The sequence below is a fragment of the Electrona antarctica genome (genome assembly GCF_951216825.1).
Source record: "Electrona antarctica genome assembly, chromosome: 2".
NCBI lineage: Eukaryota > Metazoa > Chordata > Actinopteri > Myctophiformes > Myctophidae > Electrona > Electrona antarctica.
Window position 1 is genome coordinate 51,973,782 of NC_136807.1, and position 21,534 is coordinate 51,995,315.

Consider the following 21,534-nt stretch of genomic DNA (forward strand, 5'->3'; position numbering starts at 1 on the left):
AATGGACATAGTGGCCGAATTTGGTATTGCAGCGCTGGGCCAATTCTGGTCCCTTGACTATCATTGTGCACGTTCATGATGACACGTGAACGCTGTTTCATACGTGAACGCGTGCAATGATAGTCAACGGCACAGCGCGTTCACGATTTGGCCCAATCCATCCCAGAATGCACTCTGTTCCTACCCGGAAGGAGGAGTGAAATCGCCTCATGTGCTTTTGAGCAACTTAATGCAAGTAGATGGGAGGAGAAATCTGGTGCCGTCTCTATTAATATATACTCTTAAGGTCTCCACCAGTTGTCCAGGTTCCTCCAGAGATGGGTTTAATGTTATTACTGTGTGTGTGTGTGTGTGTGTGTGTGTGTGTGTGTGTGACTGTGTGTGTGTGTGACTGTGCGTGCGTGTGACTGTGTGTGACTGTGCGTGCGTGTGTGTGTGTGTGTGTGTGTGTGTGTGTGTGCGTGCGCGTGCGTGCATGTGTGTGTGCCTGTGTCTCTCTCCACCAGTTGTCCAGGTTCCTCCAGAGCATGCAGCAGCAGCATCATCTGGTTCAGGTCAAGGAGCTCAGTAAGGGAGTGGAGAGCATCGTGGAGGTGGACTGGAGGAACCCTCAGTGAGTACCTAGCCCATTATTTAGACCTGATGTCAATTCCACAAAATGTCTTCTAAATCAGTTTTCTGAAAAACCCTATGTTTCTATGTCAGTGGTGCTCAAGCTTGTTCATGTCAAGGAGCCCCACAATTATCTGTATTTGGCCGCCGACCCCCATCTCAAAATATGTTGTTCCAGGGACCTCCCCCCAGAAGCAAAGATTTGAGTTAAAAAACGTGCGCTCTGAACGAATATATATTCAAAGATTTGCCCCACATTTTCACGATCTTTCAAAAATAGCAGATCTACAAGCTCGTAGCGCGGCACTCGGTGCCGCGCTATGAGCTTGTAGATCTGCTATTTTTCAATAGCTAAAGTATAACATAATGCTTAAAACACCAACAGGGGTTCCCGTCCAGAATGGGTTCAGTAAGGTAATCCTCAGTGAGTACCGAGACCATTATTTACTCAGTGGCTCAGGGGTAGAGTGGCAGGTAGAGCAGCTGGATGGGAAACCTGTGAGGTTCCCAGTTAGATCCCTGTGGGCTCCCCCCAGAGTTAGTGTCGAAGTGTCCTTGAGCAAGACTCTGAACCCCTTGTAGAGCTTGTAGATCGCTATTTTAAGCATGCAAGTGTAAAATGACTTCTTCTCTTGTCCAGTAGTCCCTTCCTAACATTTTAGTTTTTATTTGTTATTTGTTGACGAAATTGACAATATATTTAGTCTTAGTTTGAGTCATCATAGCTTAGTTTTCATTTAGTTTCCATTCAGTTTTTGTCCGTGAAAAAAGGTAGTCGACGAACATTTTTCGTCTTAGTTTTAGTCGACGAAAACAACACTGTGTCGAACCCTTTCAGACTGTTGTCTCTATCTGTGCTAAACCCTTTAACCCATTTTGGGCGGGAACCCCTTTTGGTGTTAGCATTATGTTATGCTTTAGCTATTGAAAAATAGCTAATAGCTAAAATATTTTTGAAAAATCGTGCAAACGTGGCGCAAATCTTTGAATATATATTCTTTCAGAGCGAACGTTTTAACTCAAATCTTTGCTTCTGGAGGGTCCCTGGAACTACATATTTTCAGATGGGGGTCGGCGGCCAAATACGACATGAAATATTGAGAACCACTGATATAGAAACATGAGGTTTTTCAGAAAAAACATATTTTTTTAATTTCGACGTCAGGCCTAAATGGGTTAAGACTGTTGTTTCTCTCTGTGTCAAACCCTTTCAGACTGTTGTCTCTCTCTCTGTGTCAAACCCTTCCAGACTGTTGTCTCTCTCTCTGTGTCAAACCCTTTCAGACTGTTGTCTCTCTCTCTGTGTCAAACCCTTCCAGACTGTTGTCTCTCTCTCTGTGTCGAACCCTTTTAGACTGTTGTCTCTCTCTGTGTCAAACCCTTCCAGACTGTTGTCTCTCTCTCTGTGTCGAAACCCTTCCAGACTGTTGTCTCTCTCTCTGTGTCAAACCCTTCCAGACTGTTGTCTCTCTCTGTGTCAAACCCTTCCAGACTGTTGTCTCTCTCTGTGTCAAACCCTTTCAGACTGTTGTCTCTCTCTCTGTGTCGAAACCCTTCCAGACTGTTGTCTCTCTCTCTCTGTGTCAAACCCTTTCAGACTGTTGTCTCTCTCTCTGTGTCAAACCCTTCCAGACTGTTGTCTCTCTCTCTGTGTCAAACCCTTCCAGACTGTTGTCTCTCTCTCTGTGTCAAACCCTTCCAGAATGTTGTCTCTCTCTGTGTGTCAAACCCTTTTAGACTGTTGTCTCTCTCTCTGTGTCAAACCCTTCCAGACTGTTGTCTCTCTCTGTGTGTCAAACCCTTCCAGACTGTTGTCTCTCTCTCTCTGTGTCAAACCCTTTCAGACTGTTGTCTCTCTCTCTCTGTGTCAAACCCTTTCAGACTGTTGTCTCTCTCTCTCTGTGTCAAACCCTTTCAGACTGTTGCCTCTCTCTCTGTGTCAAACCCTTTCAGACTGTTGTCTCTCTCTCTCTGTGTCAAACCCTTCCAGACTGTTGTCTCTCTCTCTCTGTGTCAAACCCTTCCAGACTGTTGTCTCTCTCTGTGTCAAACCCTTTCAGACTGTTGTCTCTCTCTCTGTGTCAAACCCTTTTAGACTGTTGTCTCTCTCTCTGTGTCAAACCCTTTCAGACTGTTGTCTCTCTCTCTGTGTCAAACCCTTTTAGACTGTTGTCTCTCTCTGTGTCAAACCCTTTCAGACTGTTGTCTCTCTCTGTGTCAAACCCTTTCAGACTGTTGTCTCTCTCTCTGTGTCAAACCCTTCCAGACTGTTGTCTCTCTCTCTGTGTCAAACCCTTCCAGACTGTTGTCTCTCTCTCTGTGTGTCGAACCCTTCCAGACTGTTGTCTCTCTCTCTGTGTCAAACCCTTCCAGACTGTTGTCTCTCTCTCTCTCTGTGTCAAACCCTTCCAGACTGTTGTCTCTCTCTCTGTGTGTCGAACCCTTCCAGACTGTTGTCTCTCTCTCTGTGTGTCGAAACCCTTCCAGACTCTTATCCTTCCGGGCTCCAGAGCAGCCCGAGGAAGAGCCTCCGGTGGAGGGAGGAGACCCCGGGGAGAAGCCCTACCACCCTCCAGAGATCATCAGCCTCTACTCCGTGTCGGCCAGGCTGGAGCCTCTGTTTCTGGAAGCAAACAAGAGGTGTGCTTTATTCACGCGTTGCTTTTTTTTTTTTGCAACAAAAAAATAATCGGTATATTCATTAGAAATGGAACCTACATGGACTCGTAAGTATAAGAGTCCGTTTGGTTCCATTTGTACATTCAGAGTTACAGACCTGTACGTGTCTGTAACTTATGGTTACAGAAGTTTAAAAGTTAGTCGGTCTGTTACTCTGTGAGTGTTTATTTACACATGGAACAAAGTGGAGCTGTGCACTCATGCCGTGTTGCTTCAGTCGTACTGACAGACTGTGTGTGTGCGCGTGTGTGTGCGTGTGTGTGTGTGTGTGTGTGTGTGCTTGCGCGTGCGTGCTCACAGGAAAGGCAGCGTGCTCCATGCCTCCGACGTCAGACTGATCATCACAGAGTATGTGAAGAACAACCAGCTGGTGTATGAACATAACAAAAAGTAAGTGTCACAGTAGTATTATACAGTAGTACTATAGTATAATTATCATAGTATTATTTTAGTATACTACTTAGTAGAGTATGTGAAGAAAACTGTGAACATGACAAAAAAGTAAGCACATCATCACATGACAACAAACAGCACTATAATGACCTCTGTAAGGAATGGCCGCTCACTCAGATCAGCTAACACAGGGAGGCAGAACCTTCACTGAAACAGCCGTGACAACGCTCCACACGTCCCAGACTCTTCTCCCTTCTCTAAAACACACTGGACAACACTCCACACGTCCCAGACTCTTCTCCCTTCTCTAAAACACCCTGGACAACGCTCCACACGTCCCAGACTCTTCTCCCTTCTCTAAAACACCCTGGACAACGCTCCACACGTCCCAGACTCTTCTCCCTTCTCTAAAACACCCTGGACAACGCTCCACACGTCCCAGACTCTTCTCCCTTCTCTAAAACACCCTGGACAACGCTCCACACGTCCCAGACTCTTCTCCCTTCTCTAAAACACCCTGGACAACGCTCCACACGTCCCAGACTCTTCTTCCTTCTTTTAAACACCCTGGACAACGCTCCACACGTCCCAGACTCTTCTCCCTTCTCTAAAACACCTGGGACAACGCTCCACACGTCCCAGACTCTTCTCCCTTCTCTAAAACACCCTGGACAACGCTCCACACGTCCCAGACTCTTCTCCCTTCTCTAAAACACCCTGGACAACGCTCCACACGTCCCAGACTCTTCTCCCTTCTCTAAAACACCCTGGACAACGCTCCACACGTCCCAGACTCTTCTCCCTTCTCTAAAACACCCTGGACAACGCTCCACACGCCCCAGACTCTTTTCCCTCTTCTGGCTCCAAAACTATGGAATGCACTTTTCCATTGCAATCAGCACTGCAGACTCACTCCCAATCTTCCACCGTAGTCTGAAAACCCACCTCTTCAGAATCCATCTTAGTCCGTAGCACTTGCACTAGCCTCGACGACCTTACAATACAGGCATATGAAAAAGGCTAAACTTATGTCATTTAGATAGTAGACATAAAATTAAAATAAAGACATAAAATCCTGGTCTCTAAACTGCCTCCCCCTGGCCAGCTGGGGCGCCTGATGGAGGGGAAAGGAACTGGTTGGAATAACGTGTTCCTTCCACTGCGCTACGTCCAACCAGGGAAACTCCCCCCTGTCAGGTGTAAAGGAGCAACGTGGACTCTCATGCATGAAGGAAGCATGAGTTCAAGTCCGTTGCTCTCCCCAGGTTGGCGGAGGGTGTGTAGAGCCCAGGATCACAATAGATAATTGACACAGGGGTGAATCGTGGGATAAAAAATTGTTTAAAAAATAAATAAAAACGTTCGCTCTGAAAGAATATATATTGAAAGATTTGCGCCACATTTTCATTGAAAAATAGCAGATCTACAAGCTCGTAGCGCGGCACTCGGTGCCGCGCTACGAGCTTGTCGATCTGCTATTTTTCCAATAGCTAAAGCATAACCTATAATGCTTAAAACACCAAGAGGGCGGCTGTGGCTCAGGAGGTAGAGCAAGTCATCCAATGATCCATGGGTCGGCGGTTCGAATCCCGGCTCCTCCTGTCCACATGTCGAAGTGTCCTTGGGCAAGACACTGAACCCTACATTGCCTCCAATGAGTCGGTCGGTGTGAGCTTGCCACCATTGGTGTGTGAAAGTGGGATAGTGAGGACGCTGGCGTCGACTGTTCGCCGCTTCACCTCCCAATGTATGAATGAATGAACCATTGTAAGCGCTTTGAGTAGGCATGTAGTGCATAGAAAAGCGCCATAAAAATGCAATTCATTATTATTATTATTATTAAGAGGGGTTCCCGTCCAGAATGGGTTAAGAGCGTCTCATAAATGCCAAAAAAAAATGAAGGAAGGCAGCCGCCCTGGTCATTTACCCTGTGTCACTGTGCTTCCTGCTTCTCTCTAGTTACGTCACCATAAACCCTGCACTGTGCGACTGTCTGCTGGAGAGGACAGAGTACCAGGAGATCAGCGCGCTCAAGTGGGACGAGCTCTTCAGCAGGTACACACACACACACACACACACACACACACACACGCACACGCACACGCATGCGCACACGCACACACAGTCACACACACACTGAACACAGTCCCAACATGTACAGTCACTGCTCTTCAGCAGAGACGCAGTCTCAACTAGACTGGGATCTTATGCCATTTTCGGGGTTTTCTGATCCGGTCTGGAGAGGAAATAACTTACGTCGTGTTGTGTAGTTCAAAGCTTGTTCGACGCAAGACTTTGAGGACATGGTGTTTTAAGCATTATGTTGTACTTTAGCTATTGAAAAATAGCAGATCTAATAGCAAGCTCGTAGTGCGGCACCGATCTTTGAATATATATTCTTTCAGAGCGAAACTCAAATCTTTGCTTCTAGGGGGGGTCCCTGGAACAACATATTTTCAGATGGGGGTCGGCGGCCAATTACATATATTTTTGGGAGTCCTTGACATGAAATTGTTTGACTGACATAGAAACATAGGTTTTTTTCAGAAAACAAGGCATTTGTAGAATCGTCCTCAGGTCTAAATGGGTTAAGCGCATGGGGGCCCCAGTTTGTGTACGGGAACCTCTTTTGGTGTTTTAAGCATTATGTTATGCTTTAGCTATTGAAAAATAGCAGATCTACAAGCTCGTAGCGCGGCATCGAGTGCCGCGCTACGAGCTTGTAGATCTGCTTTTTTTGAATAATCGTGAAAATGCGGCACAAATCTTTGAATATGTATTCTTAACGTTTTGAACTCAAATCGTTCCTGGAACAACATCTTTTCGGATGGGGGGGTCGGCGGCCGTTTACAAATAATTTTTGGGGTCCTTGACATGAAATATTGAGCACCACTGATCCAGAAACATAGGTATTTCAGAAAACGGTCAGGATTTATAAGACTTTTTTTTTTGTTATTTCGACGTCGGGCCTTAATGGGTTCATTCTCAGGCCCGTTGAGAACTCTAGTATTGTGTGTTTCACATTGACAGGACTCTGAGCAGAATGCAGCAGTGTTAACATCACAGTGTGGTTCATATTGACAGGACTCTGGACAGAATGCAGCAGTGTTAACATCACAGTGTGGTTCATATTGACATGACTCTGAGCAGAATGCAGCAGTGTTAACGTAACAGTGTGGTTCATATTGACAGGACTCTGGACAGAATGCAGCAGTGTTAACGTAACAGTGTGGTTCACATTGACAGGACTCTGGGCAGAATGCAGCAGTGTTAACGTAACAGTGTGGTTCATATTGACAGGACTCTGGACAGAATGCAGCAGTGTTAACGTAACAGTGTGGTTCATATTGACAGGACTCTGGACAGAATGCAGCAGTGTTAACGTAACAGTGTGGTTCATATTGACAGGACTCTGGACAGAATGCAGCAGTGTTAACGTAACAGTGTGGTTCATATTGACAGGACTCTGGACAGAATGCAGCAGTGTTAACGTAACAGTGTGGTTCATATTGACAGGACTCTGGACAGAATGCAGCAGTGTTAACGTAACAGTGTGGTTCATATTGACAGGACTCTGGACAGAATGCAGCAGTGTTAACATCACAGTGTGGTTCATATTGACAGGACTCTGAGCAGAATGCAGCAGTGTTAACGTAACAGTGTGGTTCATATTGACAGGACTCTGGGCAGAATGCAGTAGTGTTAACATCACAGTGTGGTTCATATTGACAGGACTCTGGACAGAATGCAGCAGTGTTAACATCACAGTGTGGTTCATATTGACAGGACTCTGAGCAGAATGCAGCAGTGTTAACGTAACAGTGTGGTTCATATTGACAGGACTCTGGGCAGAATGCAGCAGTGTTAACGTAACAGTGTGGTTCATATTGACAGGACTCTGGGCAGAATGCAGCAGTGTTAACGTAACAGTGTGGTTCATATTGACAGGACTCTGGGCAGAATGCAGCAGTGTTAACGTAACAGTGTGGTTCATATTGACAGGACTCTGGACAGAATGCAGCAGTGTTAACGTAACAGTGTGGTTCACATTGACAGGACTCTGGACAGAATGCAGCAGTGTTAACGTAACAGTGTGGTTCATATTGACAGGACTCTGGGCAGAATGCAGCAGTGTTAACGTAACAGTGTGGTTCATATTGACAGGACTCTGGGCAGAATGCAGCAGTGTTAACGTAACAGTGTGGTTCATATTGACAGGACTCTGGACAGAATGCAGCAGTGTTAACGTAACAGTGTGGTTCATATTGACAGGACTCTGGACAGAATGCAGCAGTGTTAACGTAACAGTGTGGTTCATATTGACAGGACTCTGGGCAGAATGCAGCAGTGTTAACGTAACAGTGTGGTTCATATTGACAGGACTCTGGACAGAATGCAGCAGTGTTAACGTAACAGTGTGGTTCATATTGACAGGACTCTGGACAGAATGCAGCAGTGTTAACGTAACAGTGTGGTTCATATTGACAGGACTCTGGACAGAATGCAGCAGTGTTAACGTAACAGTGTGGTTCATATTGACAGGACTCTGGACAGAATGCAGCAGTGTTAACGTAACAGTGTGGTTCATATTGACAGGACTCTGGACAGAATGCAGCAGTGTTAACGTAACAGTGTGGTTCATATTGACAGGACTCTGGACAGAATGCAGCAGTGTTAACATCACAGTGTGGTTCATATTGAGAGGACTCTGGACAGAATGCAGCAGTGTTAACATCACAGTGTGGTTCATATTGACAGGACTCTGGACAGAATGCAGCAGTGTTACCAGCTGGTGTTTCCTGGACAGGCTCCCGTCACCAAGAAGGGTCAGATCGAGCCAATAGACATCTCTGTGGCTTCCAGAGGATCCAACAAGAAGGTGAGGTTCACTTCTCGTTGATGTAGAAGCGGCCGTTCCCAAACTTTGTCATGTCAAGGACCCCCCCCAAATGGACACCAATTAGCCCGCAGACCCCCATTTGAAAGGATATGCCAGGGACCCCCCCCATAAGAGAATATTTTTACGGCTCTAGCAGAGATTCTCAACCCGTTTAATTTCAAGTACTCCCCCCCTAGTTTGACATGCATTAGTCTACAGACCCCCATTTAATGACATTTCTATCTCTGGGACCCCCAATTTATATTGTAAAATCAATGTTATTTTAACTCTGGGAGTGTACAAATGGAACCATTTGTACACTCTCAGAGTTACAGACCCATAAGGGTCCATTTGGTTCCAAACTATCTTTTAGTTGGGGGACCCCCTGGAACTCCCTCAGGTACCCCTGGGGGTCCCCGGACCCCCTGGAACTCCCTCAGGTACCCCTGGGGGTCCCCGGACCCCACTCTGGGAACCACTGATGTAGAGCAGTGGGTTTTCAACCTATTTCACATCGAGGTCCATTATTTATTTGGCACTTTGAGCCACGCTGTATTGATGTTGGTACAGTTGGGTGCCACCGATATTGTCCCTTATCATTTGACCCATGATAAGGGACCTCAATTTTTTTTTAAATCCTCCAGTTTTCTGAAATAAATATTTTCACGATTTTTCAAAAATAGCAGACCTACAAGCTCTTGCGCGCCACTCGGTGGCGCGCTATGAGCTTGTAGATCTGCTATTTTTCAATAGCTAAATTATAACATAATGTTTAAAACACCAAAAGGGGTTCCCGCCCAAAATGGGTTAACTGTCCTTTTGCGCAGATCACGCGAACCTCAGCAAAAAGAAAAGGACAATATCGATGGCCTCCAACGGTACCATTAGGATTAGGAGAGATAACAGGCAAACGTTGATCAAAATAAACTCATTCTTCTACATTCTCTAATTGTGTAGGACTTCTCGTGAATCAAGTAATGCAGATGTTTAACCCCTGAGAGCGTAAAATGGAACCAAATGGACCCGTACTGCTGCGTTCACATGGGCAGATGCAAAAAGGGTATTTGTAGCTTTGTATCTAAATAGCGTTGTATCTAAATGGCTCATCTACAGATCGGCTATTTTCGGTGAAGATATTTAGTGTAGAGAGAAAAACAGGGGAGGCCTTCTATAGAGTAGGGGTGGGACGATATGGGTTCCTCACGATACGATATATATCGCGATATTAGGCCCTCTATGGGGACCTACCACGCGTCACGGACAAAGTCAGAGAGAGAAGGATGAGGCTGGCAGGGCACTGCGTCAGGCACCCAGAACTTGAGGCAAGTAAATTGACCCTATGGGAGCCAACCCTGCAGGGCAAAGCCAGGAGGGGAAAGAAGCGTACCACCTATGTAGACGTGCTGCGGCGCGACAGCTTGGCTGACAACACCGCAGAGCTCAGGAACCTGATGTTGGATAGGAATTTGTGGAGGGCAGCGATCCAGGAATCCCGAGTTGGTGTTGGCTAGACCTCACTCTCGCAGTACTACTACTACTAGGCCCTCGATAACGATAATATCACGATATTCGATGTATTGCGATATTTGCGATATATCGATATATTGTATGAAATTTCATCAACGATATATCACGATATCTGCAACTACAAAATACTTGGAACTGAAAAAATGCAGCATTTTGTATTCCCACAAAGCTGTTTGGAGACTTTGGACAAATCACCATCCAGTAATTCAGTACTTCTGGTTGCTGTGGAATCTGAGTGGGATTTGCTTTATTTTAGCTGTCATTTCCTCCTTTTCTAAACATGTTGTTCATTACGAACAACATTTCAAATTAAAAAAAAAAAAATGTTTTTTTCCCCGATATCGATATTTTAATAATCAATATTGATTATTTATCGCGGGAGGACGTATCGATATATATCGCCATATCGATATTTCAGCACACCCCTACTATAGAGCCTGTGGGGACTCCAGGCCACGACTGCATGTGTATACGGTTTAGACCTGACCGATTCTAAACAAAATGACTTCTAAATCATGACAGTTTTCTGAAAAAGGAAAACCTATGTTTCTATGTCAGTGGTGCTCAATCTTTTCCACGTCAAAGACCCCCTGAATTATCTGTATTTGGCCACCCGACCCCCCCCCCATCTGAAAATATGTTGTTCCAGGGACCCTCCCAGAAGCAAAGATTTGAGTTAAAAACGTTCACTGTGACAGAATATATATTCAAAGATTTGCGCCACATTTTCACGATTTTTCAAAAGAATAGCAGATCTACAAGCTCGTAGCGCGGCACTCAGTGCCGCGCTATGAGCTTGTAGATCTGCTATTAACTACCTTCAATTAACTAACTTCAATAGCTATAACAAGTATAACATAATGCTTTAAAACACCAAAATGGGTTAAACTAAAGTGTTTAAAGATAGCAGACGTGAAATCCACACCGGCTCTGACGTTCTGGGGAGCGGTTTGACCCCCCCCCCCCCCCCCCCCCCCCTGTCGGATTCATATCTGTATTGTATGTGTTTTTTGTATGGATAGTTTTATCATCCTTTTTAACACAATCAGCACCGGGATTCCTTCAAAATAGAAGCTCTGGGTGCTGGAAATACATGGCCGCTTTTACTCTGTAAAGCCCCCTTTCGTTCCGGAAAAAAAAAAACGGAGACATATTTTTGCTTGCTTACCTTGCTCTCGTTTCCATAATATCGCTCGATGATCACTCGCGTTCATATTTTGAACGAGAGGCAGGTGAGAAGTCAGAAATGAAGAGCTTAGTACTGTATATCCATCTGATCAAAACCACGGAGAGCTCCCTAGATTAGCAGATACGAGGCATTCTTTCTGCAGCGGTAAACAGGGAAGTGACCGGGACCGCGGATGAACGAAGAGCGAAGAGTATGGTGGCCTTGGAGTGTGGTGGTGGCCTCCTTTGATCCTGAGATCAGATTCTAAAAATGTCTTCTACATCCTGACAGTTTTCTGAAAAAGCCTATGTTTCCGTGTCAGTCGTTCTTCGATTTAAAAAAAATAGCAGACCTACAAGCTTGTAGCGTATTTGGCCACCGACCCCCCCCCATCTAAAAATATGTTGTTCCAGGAACCTCCCAGAAGCAAAGATTTGAGTTAAAAACGTTCACTGTGACAGAATATATATTCAAAGCTTTGCGCCACATTTTCACGATTTTTCAAAAGAATAGCAGATCTACAAGCTCGTAGCGCGGCACTCGGTGCCGCGCTATGAGCTTGTAGATCTGCTATTTTTCAATAGCTAAAGCATAACATAATGCTTTAAAACACCAAGAAGGGTTATAAAACTAAAGTGTTTAAAGATAGCAGACGTGAAATCCACATAACCGGCTCTGGCGTTCTGGGGAGCGGTTTGAAATGTGATGTGAAACGGTTCCTGGTGTCTGGATCCTAAGATGTTTGATCCGGTTGTCCTACTACGGTGCTTCTTATGGCTCGTACACACTCGATATTTGCTCCGATTATGCTGTCGGGAGCTTTTTTGGCGATTTTTGGCTGTCTGTCTGTCTGTCTGTCGTGTCGCCTGTATCGATAGATGATCAGATGATAATATATAACCATTATTCATTGGGTAAATCCCTGTCCTGTGTCGTACATGGTAGCATTAGCCCAATGTTGCTGTTAAATAAACCATAACCAAATCATTTCACTTGAATAATGTTGACAAAACCGCATCGGAGCAAACTTTAGGGCTCTCTCTCCCTCCCTCCCTCCGTCCCTCCCTCCCTCTCTCCCTCCCTCCGTGTGTGTGTGTGTGTGTGTGTGTGTGTGTGTGTGTGTGTGTGTGTGTGTGTGTGTGTGTGTGTGTGTGTGTGTGTGTGTGCGTGTGCGTGGCGTGCGGAGAGAGACGGAGAGTTATTTCACGAAAATCAAGATTTAACGTCCTGTCTCACTGCAGCCCACGTAGGCTACACTACACGCTGTCACAAACATTTCGCCGCCTGTGTGTGTGGCATGCACAGAGAGAGAGAGAGAGAGAGAGAGAGGCGTCCTCTGTGTCGGTCTCGCATCATGTTAAAAATGATAAAAATGATCAAATAAAAACAAATGAATATCGGGTCTTGATCGCATCTTGGTGAACTCTTGCAGTGTGTGATGCCTAGTCTGCGACCAATGGTTTAGTGTGAAAGCCACAAAGATATAATGACAGCCGATTTAAAAAAAAAGACTCCTGTAGTGTGAAATACATGACGATCTGATTTCTCGCCGACAACTTTAAAACTCCTACAGTGTGTAGGGGCCATTAACAACCCTACCTGTAGTCTATAACCTCACGTCACCTCTGAGAGGAAAACCTGGTCCAGTGTGGTTTTTGGCAGCAAATTTTGATTTCAGTTTTAGTCTCTTCAATAGTTTCCATTTAGTTTCAGTCACATTTTAGTCACCTGGAATGTTTTAGTGTTAGTGTTAGTTTTAGTCGACTAAATGTCATAAGATTTTAGTCGACTAAATCTACAGTTGATTTAGTCGACTAAAATGTGTTTTTATGACTGTTTTTTTCACTTGAAAATAGCAGATGTACAATCTCACGCATTGTGAGCTTGTAGATCTGCTATTTTCAGCATGCAACCAAGTGTAAAATGACTTAATACTGGATCTCTTGTCCACTTCCTTCCTAACATTTTAGTCTAGTTTTTTTTTTTGATGAAATTGTCAGTATATTCAGTCTTAGTTTTAGTCACCGTAGCTTAGTTTTCATTTAGTTTCCATTCAGTTTTCATCAGTGGAAAAAGGTAGTCGACGAACATTTTTCCTCTTAGTTTTAGTCGACGAAATCAACACTGGCATCATGCTCTGTGTTCCTACATCGCCTGTTGTGATCCGGTCTAGGCGTGGTTTAGACCGGATGCTACAAAATACAATGCCCCCCCCCCCCCCCCCCCCCGTCGGATTCACATCTGTAAATATCAGCTCTATTTTATCACTGGTGTCATTTCGTTCTGTCTCCCTGTACAATGTTTATTTGTTGCTGTATTGTATTGTATGTGTTTTGTTTTGTATGGATAGTTTTATCATCCTTTTTAAAACAATCAGTGCCGGGATTCCTTCAAAATAGAAGCATTCAATTGCTAAAGCATAACATAAAAGGGGTTCCCGCCCAAAATGGGTTAATTTACAAGACGTCCTAAACAATTAGAGAATGTAGAAGAATGAGTTATTTTGATCAACGTTTGACTGTTATCTCTCCTAATGGTACCAACATCAATACAGCTAGGACGTGGATGGATTGCTTATGACCACACGTTGGATGGACTGAACCAGTTAATTAACACTTAGCTTGCAGCCTTGCAGACCATTCTAATTAACTGCATGGCCCTCGCTGCTACATGATAGCATTGGACGAACAAACTTTTCCTAAGCCGACAGTAAATGTTCTCTTATAGCGAGAATCACACAGCATACCTCAAAAGAAAGCGTAACTTGTCCACTCTAATTTAAAAAAAAAATGTGATTTTACCATCTTCCATTCTGGAGATATGCACCTTTTATGTAACACCTGCTTTTGTAGTAACGTACTCTTCTTGAACAGAAAGCCTAATTAGAAGCGGTTTTATGTCAGACGCTGTGTATCAGCTCGGTGGCGCGCTACGAGCTTGTAGGTCTGCTATTTTTTTTAAAACGTGAAAATATTTATTTCAGAAAACTGGAGGATTTAATTTCGAGGTCAGGCCTAAATGGGTTAAGAGCCTACTCAAGGACTACAGATGTAAATGAGCTTCTAGCTAACTCTGGCCCATTTACATGGATGTGAAAACTGACATGTTGATTAATGCGCATTGTCCTTGTCAAGTAAATAAATAAATACGCCGCATCAAGGCTTTTATTGGTTAGGCCCTAAAATGTTGATGCGGGGGATTTATTTTGGGGTAATTCTGATTCCGGTTTCCAGCCTGATGACTACAAACCCCAGAGGCTACAACATGACGTAAAGATATCCACTACCTAGTAGGGCTTTAAGCAACTAGTCGACTAGTAAATCCACTAGTCGACCTTGTTAACAGTTCTACTGCGTACTACGCGTTACCCGCATTATAATCAAATATTCTACGCTGCCGGGATTGTTTTATTACCTTTAGATCATACGCTGAAGTATCTGGGCTTTTGATCGTCGAAATTCCGCCGAAGATAGCTTGCGCCGTGTGTTTACATTCCATCGCACCAATCGCCATCTTGCTACGGTACATGGAGGGGGGTGTGAGGCTGTTGTAGTCAGACAAAACCCTGTTCACTTGCATTGGACTCAATTTCCCAGAAGCCCTAGCAGCCCAGCGAATGTGTCGATTTCCGGTTTTGACATCATAACAGTTAGCTCCTTCCACCAGCTCCGCGGCAGAGACGGACTTTCTTTTTAATTATTAAAATAGGGCGATTTAGACACATAAAACAAATAGCGGGGATGTCGTATTTAGCAGGGCATATCGTTTGATCAATCAAATACTGTTTCCATCCCGTAGGTGACGCTCATCAAGAACCTGGAGCTGTACGGTCTGGACCCCGTGGCGGTGTCCAGCGCTCTGAGACACAGAGTCCAGGCCAGCTCCGTCCTGCAGCCCCTCCCCGGAGCCAAGGACCGCGTCCAGGTCCAGATCCAAGGCAGCCAGATACAGCAGGTCGGCAACCTGCTGCTAGGTAGGTGTGAACTTGGGCATTAAGCGACTAGTCGACTAGTAAATCCACTAGTCGACTAGTAAATCCACTAGTCGACTAGTAAATCCACTAGTCGACTAGTAAATCCACTAGTCGACCGTGTTGGTACTAGTTGACTAGTTGATAAGATTTCCTATTTTAATTTTTTTTCCCCGATTTTGTAGTCCTCAATATCAGGTAGATTATAGTTCACCAATGTATCACCAATGTACACAGTTTTTAAATGTACAACTATTTATTTCCCAAAAAATATTTTCTTTCTTTTTCTTTGTTTTACATAATAGGTAGTTAAACAACTAGTCAACTAGTCGACTAGTAAACTAGGCAACTAGTCAACTAGTAAAAATGACTAGAAGTGAATGCCCTAGTGTGGACATCCTGACAGTTTTCTGCCATGTTTCTATGTCAGTCATTCTCAAACATTTTCATGTCAAGGACCCCCAAAAATGTAATTGGCCGCCGACCCCCATCTGAAAATATGTTGTTTCAGGGACCCCCTCCCCCAGAAGCAAAGATTTGAGTTAAAAACGTTCGCTCTGAAAGAATATATATTCAAAGTAGATTTGCGCCACATTTTCACCATTTAAAAAAAATGGCAGACCTACAAGCTCATAGCGCGGCACTCGGTGCCGCGCTACGAGCTTGTAGATCTGCTATTTTTCATTAGCTAAAGCATGACACGATGCTTCAAACAACCAAAAGGGGTTCCCGCCCAGAGGATGGGTTAACATTAACCTTGATTAAAAAACAACAACTTGTGCTTTCAAAGTTAGAGCTGGGCAATTAACCCGAAAATATATCAGAACTGATAACTCTAAACTGACTTATAACCTATTTAGACTAGTGCTGCACGGTTCTTGCTCAAAAGTGAGTCTCGCCTTTCCAACCACAAGAATTGAGACGATTCTCACACGATTTTCATTTTCTTCCCCCATGAAAATATGTATAGAGGGTATGCGCAAGCATAAAGGGAGTGGCAAATCGAGTGGCAAAGTGAGTGACAGTGAATTTAATGTTGTTTAACCCATTTAGGCCTGACCTCAAAATTAAAAAAAAAAATCTTCTAAACCTGAAATAAATATTTTCACGATTTTTCAAAAATAGCAGACCTACAAGCTCGTAGCTATAAGCGCTATAAGCGTGTAGATCTGCTTTTTTTCAATATCTAAAGTACAACATAATGCTTAAATAATCGTTCATCAATCGTAGTTGTGGTATAATGGTGATAATGATTGGCAAGGCAACATCGCCCAACCTTATCGTGAATTGTTGTGGTATCGTTTCCATGCTATGTTGTACAACGTTCTGCTTCGTTTTGCGTCCACAGATCAGTACAAGATCCCCCGCAAGTTCATCCAGGGTCTGGACAAAGCTCCCAAGGGTGGAAAGAAGAAATGAATATCACAACAACCATGTACCTTACCTCCTTACCTACCTACCTACCTACCTACCTACCTACCTACCTACCTACCTACCTACCTACCTACCTACCGTACCATCTGCTCTGTAGAGCCTACTGTATGTGAAATATAGCATTCAGAATAATAAAGTTTACTTTGTGTGAGAGCTGATGAAGTTTTGTCATTACTTAAACTGCTGCTGCCGTGGCCTTTTTGTTTTCTCTGTGTTCTTTATTCTCTTCAGTGTCGAGTTGCTGCGTTGGTTCACAGTCAGACCAGGCCAGGCGTCTCCCCACCCAGTTCAGTCAGTTTAGGTAAGCAGTTAAAACACTTCTACTGCTTTAAATTAGACCAAATCAAACCACCTTGGCTGCCGGGATCGATCTATTACCATTGGAGCATACGCCGAATTATTTGATTCACGAAAATCCGCAAGAAAGTAGTCCCATGGGTTGTTGTTGAAGAGAGAAAACATGCTGCCATTACGATGCGAAACCAAAACAGCATGGACAGCCTGTTGTAGTCCAAACAAACCCCTTCGTTCACTTGCATTGAACTCATGTTCCCAGAAGCCCTAGCAGCCCAGAGCATGGCTTGATTTCCGGTTTCGTCGTCATAACACGACGGCCTCGTCACCAGGTCCGTGACAAATCCGCTCTTTCTTTTTAATTATTAAAATACGGCGAATTAAACACATTAACCCATTTTGGGCGGGAACCCCTTTTGGTGTCAGCATTATGTTATGCTTTAGCTATTGAAAAATAGCAGATCTACAAGCTCATAGCGCGCCACCGAACGACTGACATAGAAACATAGCTTTTTCAGAAAACTATCAGGATGTAGAAGACATTTTTAGAATCTGATCTCAGGTCAAAATGGGTTAAACAAATAGCAGGTTTAGTGTGTTATGCAGCACCGACACATTGATTAAATAGCGGGGAACAGCGTAATTGATTAAATAGCGGGGAACAGCGGTTACGCAGTAGAACTATTAAGGCTACGTATACCTTCACAAACACATGCAGTATTAATCCTGGTCACTATAGAGCGTCGCAGTCCCGCCCCCTCGAGAGACCCGGAAAATAAATCCGGGACTGCAACGCTCTATACTGCCTCCCCCGAAAGGAACTGTTTGGAATAACGTGTTCCTTCCCAACCGGGGAAACCCCTCCCCCCCCCCGCGATGCCGACATGGAGGATTATTAATCGATTCACAAATGTGTGTTTTCATCATGGATCAATTAGAAGGCACTTTGTTTATTGATTGATTGATTGAAAAATGTATTAACAGTTTGCAGAATTACAGTACATTTCAAGCACAAACTCAATACAAAGACTGTTAACTGTGAGCGGACGACCCAATTAAGCATTACACTTGTTTACAACAGGGTCCACCATGTTCAATTCACCAAAACATTTAGAGACGTACAAATAGACACTTCTATATAGACAAAGAACAGAACAGGAATTCATCATAATGGAGGTAAAGGGGGGGGGGGGGGGGATTCAGATTTTACGGGGGCCAGTTTCGAATTAGTCACACAGTGAGGGAGAAATAAACCATCGGTAATCGAATCGTAATCGAAGTGTAGCCCAATTAATCGGAATTACTCGAATCGTAGCCCTCGGAATCGAATCGTCTGGTCGGGTACCTATAGCGATTCCCGCCCATACTCCAAATATATATAATTATTATCAAAGCATTCTGGGGCTCCCTCTTTGAGGCCTGTGCTACAGGTAAGGCATTCTGGGGCTCCCTCTTTGAGGCCTGCGCTACAGGTAAGCATTCTGGGGCTCCCTCTTTGAGGCCTGCGCTACAGGTAAGCATTCTGGGGCTCCCTCTTTGAGGCCTGCGCTACAGGTAAGCATTCTGGGGCTCCCTCTTTGAGGCCTGCGCTACAGGTAAGCATTCTGGGGCTCCCTCTTTGAGGCCTGCGCTACAGGTAAGCATTCTGGGGCTCCCTCTTTGAGGCCTGCGCTACAAAGCAAAGCAAAGTTACTATATTTACCCAGGGTATCTGGGCTAAGCTCAAGAACTTGTTTCCAGCCAGGCCCTGCTCATAGAACATTTCATGGTAGTGGTTCAATGCCTTGCTCAAGGGCACTTAAGCGGTGGTAATTTTAACGTGCTGATTCGAACTGGCGACCTTCCGGTATCAAGACCGCTCCGCAATCCGTTCGGCCACCGCTGCCACTACTACAGGTAAGCAGTGTCTTATCGGGTGTTCTTACAATATAATTTGATGTATTGATTTGCACAACAAGAATCATAATACATATAAATGCAGTAGTATAGGCCTACTAGCCTCACGTATCTCCCTTTGCAATATTACCCCAGGCAGATTGATATCAGTCTGGCTAGCAGAGGCGTATCTACAATAAGGCGAGGGCAGGCGTCCGCCTGTCCAAATCCATTTCTGGCCTGGCCAAAATCCATACAATGAGAAAAAAAGAGGACAAAAACAAGACCTTAGAACTATTAGTGGACAGCTGATTGGCCGTTGCGCGTATAGAGCGAGACCCTCAATCACCCATTGGAATGTAAATGCATGCCTTTCAGCCTTTGTATCCCACTCGTCTGGCAGGTATATCTCTTTGTATCCTACTGTCTGGCAGGTACTGTATATCTCTTTGAAAACCTTTAGTGCTACGATTGTGCGCGGGGAGACGACAATTAACATATCTTGCCTGCCCAAAACGTAATTCGTGGATACGCCACTGAAGGATAGTAGTATAATAGTTATTTCCGTGGGACAGATATGACAGATGTTGTAGTTGTTGTGTCGGTGAGGTAAGAAACACTAAGGGGAGGCTTATATTAGAGAACTACAGAATTACAATAGAATATACTTCAGAATAGAAGAATATAATAGACTTTATTTGCCATTTCCACAAGTGCATAGGAAACATTGGAGCTCAGCTCCCAGGGTCAGCTTTAAAACAAGAAACAGAAAATACAGATAGGAATTACAGGGAAAAATTAAAAGACACAATCCTAGCATAATTAAGTACTTCATGGTCTACCTAAAAACAGTGCAAAACATGCAATTCATCTATTATATCATCATAATTCAGTTGATCTTTCGTGATTCAGTTAATCTGTCATATTGACTATACCGTCTACTCGTGTGAAATTGAAGATAAAGAGTTTTTATTGTTTTAATACCCATAGAATAACGGTATTGTAAACCTCTGGGAAGATTATGGTATCATGGAAGCCTACACACACACACACACACAGTACCATCTAGGTATGTAATTGTGCCAGTAGACAGGGAGGATGTATTTGATGGAGAACTCTGTCCCCTGGTGGTGGTGTCGCGTAATGGGCCTGCCTGGTGAGGTTATGAATGAAGACTGGTCTGGACGAACTGTTTGAAATGCTCTGGGAGATGCATATTGATTGATTGATTGATTGAAAACCTGATTGAAAATTAATTCAAAAGGACACAGACACAAGAAAGCCGTTATAGGGGAAAGGGGACATGTGGAGCAAGAATTCAAAACGCAGACAAAAACTAAATACCTTTGTCCCCTTTCCTTTTGGGAAAGGGGACAAGAGACAAGAAATGCAACAAAATCATACAAATACAAAACAATTCCAGAACAACTGACTAATAAAATCTAGATTAAAAAAAATATCTATTATCTATTTTACACTAAAATATCTGAAAAAATAAATAAAAATAAAATTAGGTCATTTTATCGGCCAACCATGTTTTTAATGTGAATTTAAAGTTTTCAAAGGAAGTGATCAACTTAAGGCTGGAAGGCAAGTCATTCCACTGAACTGCTGTCGAGGAATATATATATTATAGGAATGATGTTTTTCCCATATTGCTGTGAAAAAGGCAGGGTTTAAAACAGGGGTGGGCAACTTTGACGATGGAGAGGGCCATTATATTTCCATACTCACTCCAAAGGGCCACATTGCATGCATGTCGTAGCAAAAATAGCCGATCTACAAGTTCAAAACGCGCCGCAGTGCGACGCGTTTTGAACTTGTAGATCGGCTGTTTTTGCCATATTTGAATTGAAATCCTGAATAGTTTTTTGCTATTTTTAATTGGGATCCTGAAAAGTAATTTCAATTAAATACAAATATATTGGACATGAAAATAACAAATAACAATAACATTATTTGTAATACTACTCAGCAAGCTACTAATTTAGACTGTAAGTAATTCAAGCGGGTCATGTTGCATGTTTGGAATTGTAACACCTGAAATTAATAACATATCAGTATTCCGAAATTAATCTGAGGGCCACATTAAGTGAAGGTGGGGGCCGCTTGTGGCCCCCGGGCCGCCAGTTTCCCACCCCTGAAAAAGCACGCTGATATTTTCGTGTTGTTTTGAGGATATTTTTATATATCTTGTAGATAGTTAGTATATTTAGGCCTGTCACAGTTATTATGACAATTATTTTAGATAATAATGGCAATTATTTTAGATAATAATGGCAATTATTTTAGATAATAATGGCAATTATTTTAGATAATAATGGCAATTATTTTTGCATAATTGTTTCCATGTTGGAAAATGTCCAAACATTTTCAAGCATTTTTCCAAAGAATTGAACAGTCAAGAATTGACCCTCATAATGATGGGCTCACAGAACGCTATGTTGTTACCCAGGCACTTTCCATCAGGCCTTTTGACTCAAAGGCTTTGAGCTTTCAGAAAGAAACCAAAAATATACAGGGAAGACATATTTGAATATTCTAACCAAAGATCAATTAAAAGCAAGAGTGTAGAAGTAGCTCTTGAGCTGCGCTTTAAAAATGTCTTTTTTTTTGCCTTTTTTTTTGGCACAGCGAGCAGGCAGTGCCGTCTCCAGGCACAAATCAGCAGGGGGGCATACTTTATTTTCCAAAAGGGGCACA

At 43.7% G+C, this 21,534-nt stretch overlaps 2 protein-coding genes across 3 annotated transcripts in view; one reads left to right on the forward strand and one right to left on the reverse strand.

The window, feature by feature from the left end:
• The window catches only part of eif2d (eukaryotic translation initiation factor 2D), a 34,878-nt gene extending 18,063 nt beyond the window's left edge, over nt 1-16,815 (forward strand). For both annotated transcript variants that reach the window (XM_079525455.1, XM_079525454.1), the window contains 7 exons: nt 507-613; nt 3,100-3,252; nt 3,592-3,681; nt 5,644-5,739; nt 8,443-8,563; nt 15,057-15,231; nt 16,577-16,815. In XM_079525455.1, the coding sequence (XP_079381581.1) occupies nt 507-613; nt 3,100-3,252; nt 3,592-3,681; nt 5,644-5,739; nt 8,443-8,563; nt 15,057-15,231; nt 16,577-16,647 (813 nt within the window). In that variant the 3' untranslated portion in view covers nt 16,648-16,815. The remainder of the gene's footprint in view (nt 1-506; nt 614-3,099; nt 3,253-3,591; nt 3,682-5,643; nt 5,740-8,442; nt 8,564-15,056; nt 15,232-16,576) is intronic.
• cttnbp2nlb (CTTNBP2 N-terminal like b) overlaps nt 1,141-21,534 on the reverse strand; it is a 420,337-nt gene continuing 399,943 nt past the window's right edge. The window contains exon 11 of the mRNA XM_079516520.1: nt 1,141-1,179. The gene's annotated coding sequence lies outside the window, so the exon portion shown is untranslated. The remainder of the gene's footprint in view (nt 1,180-21,534) is intronic.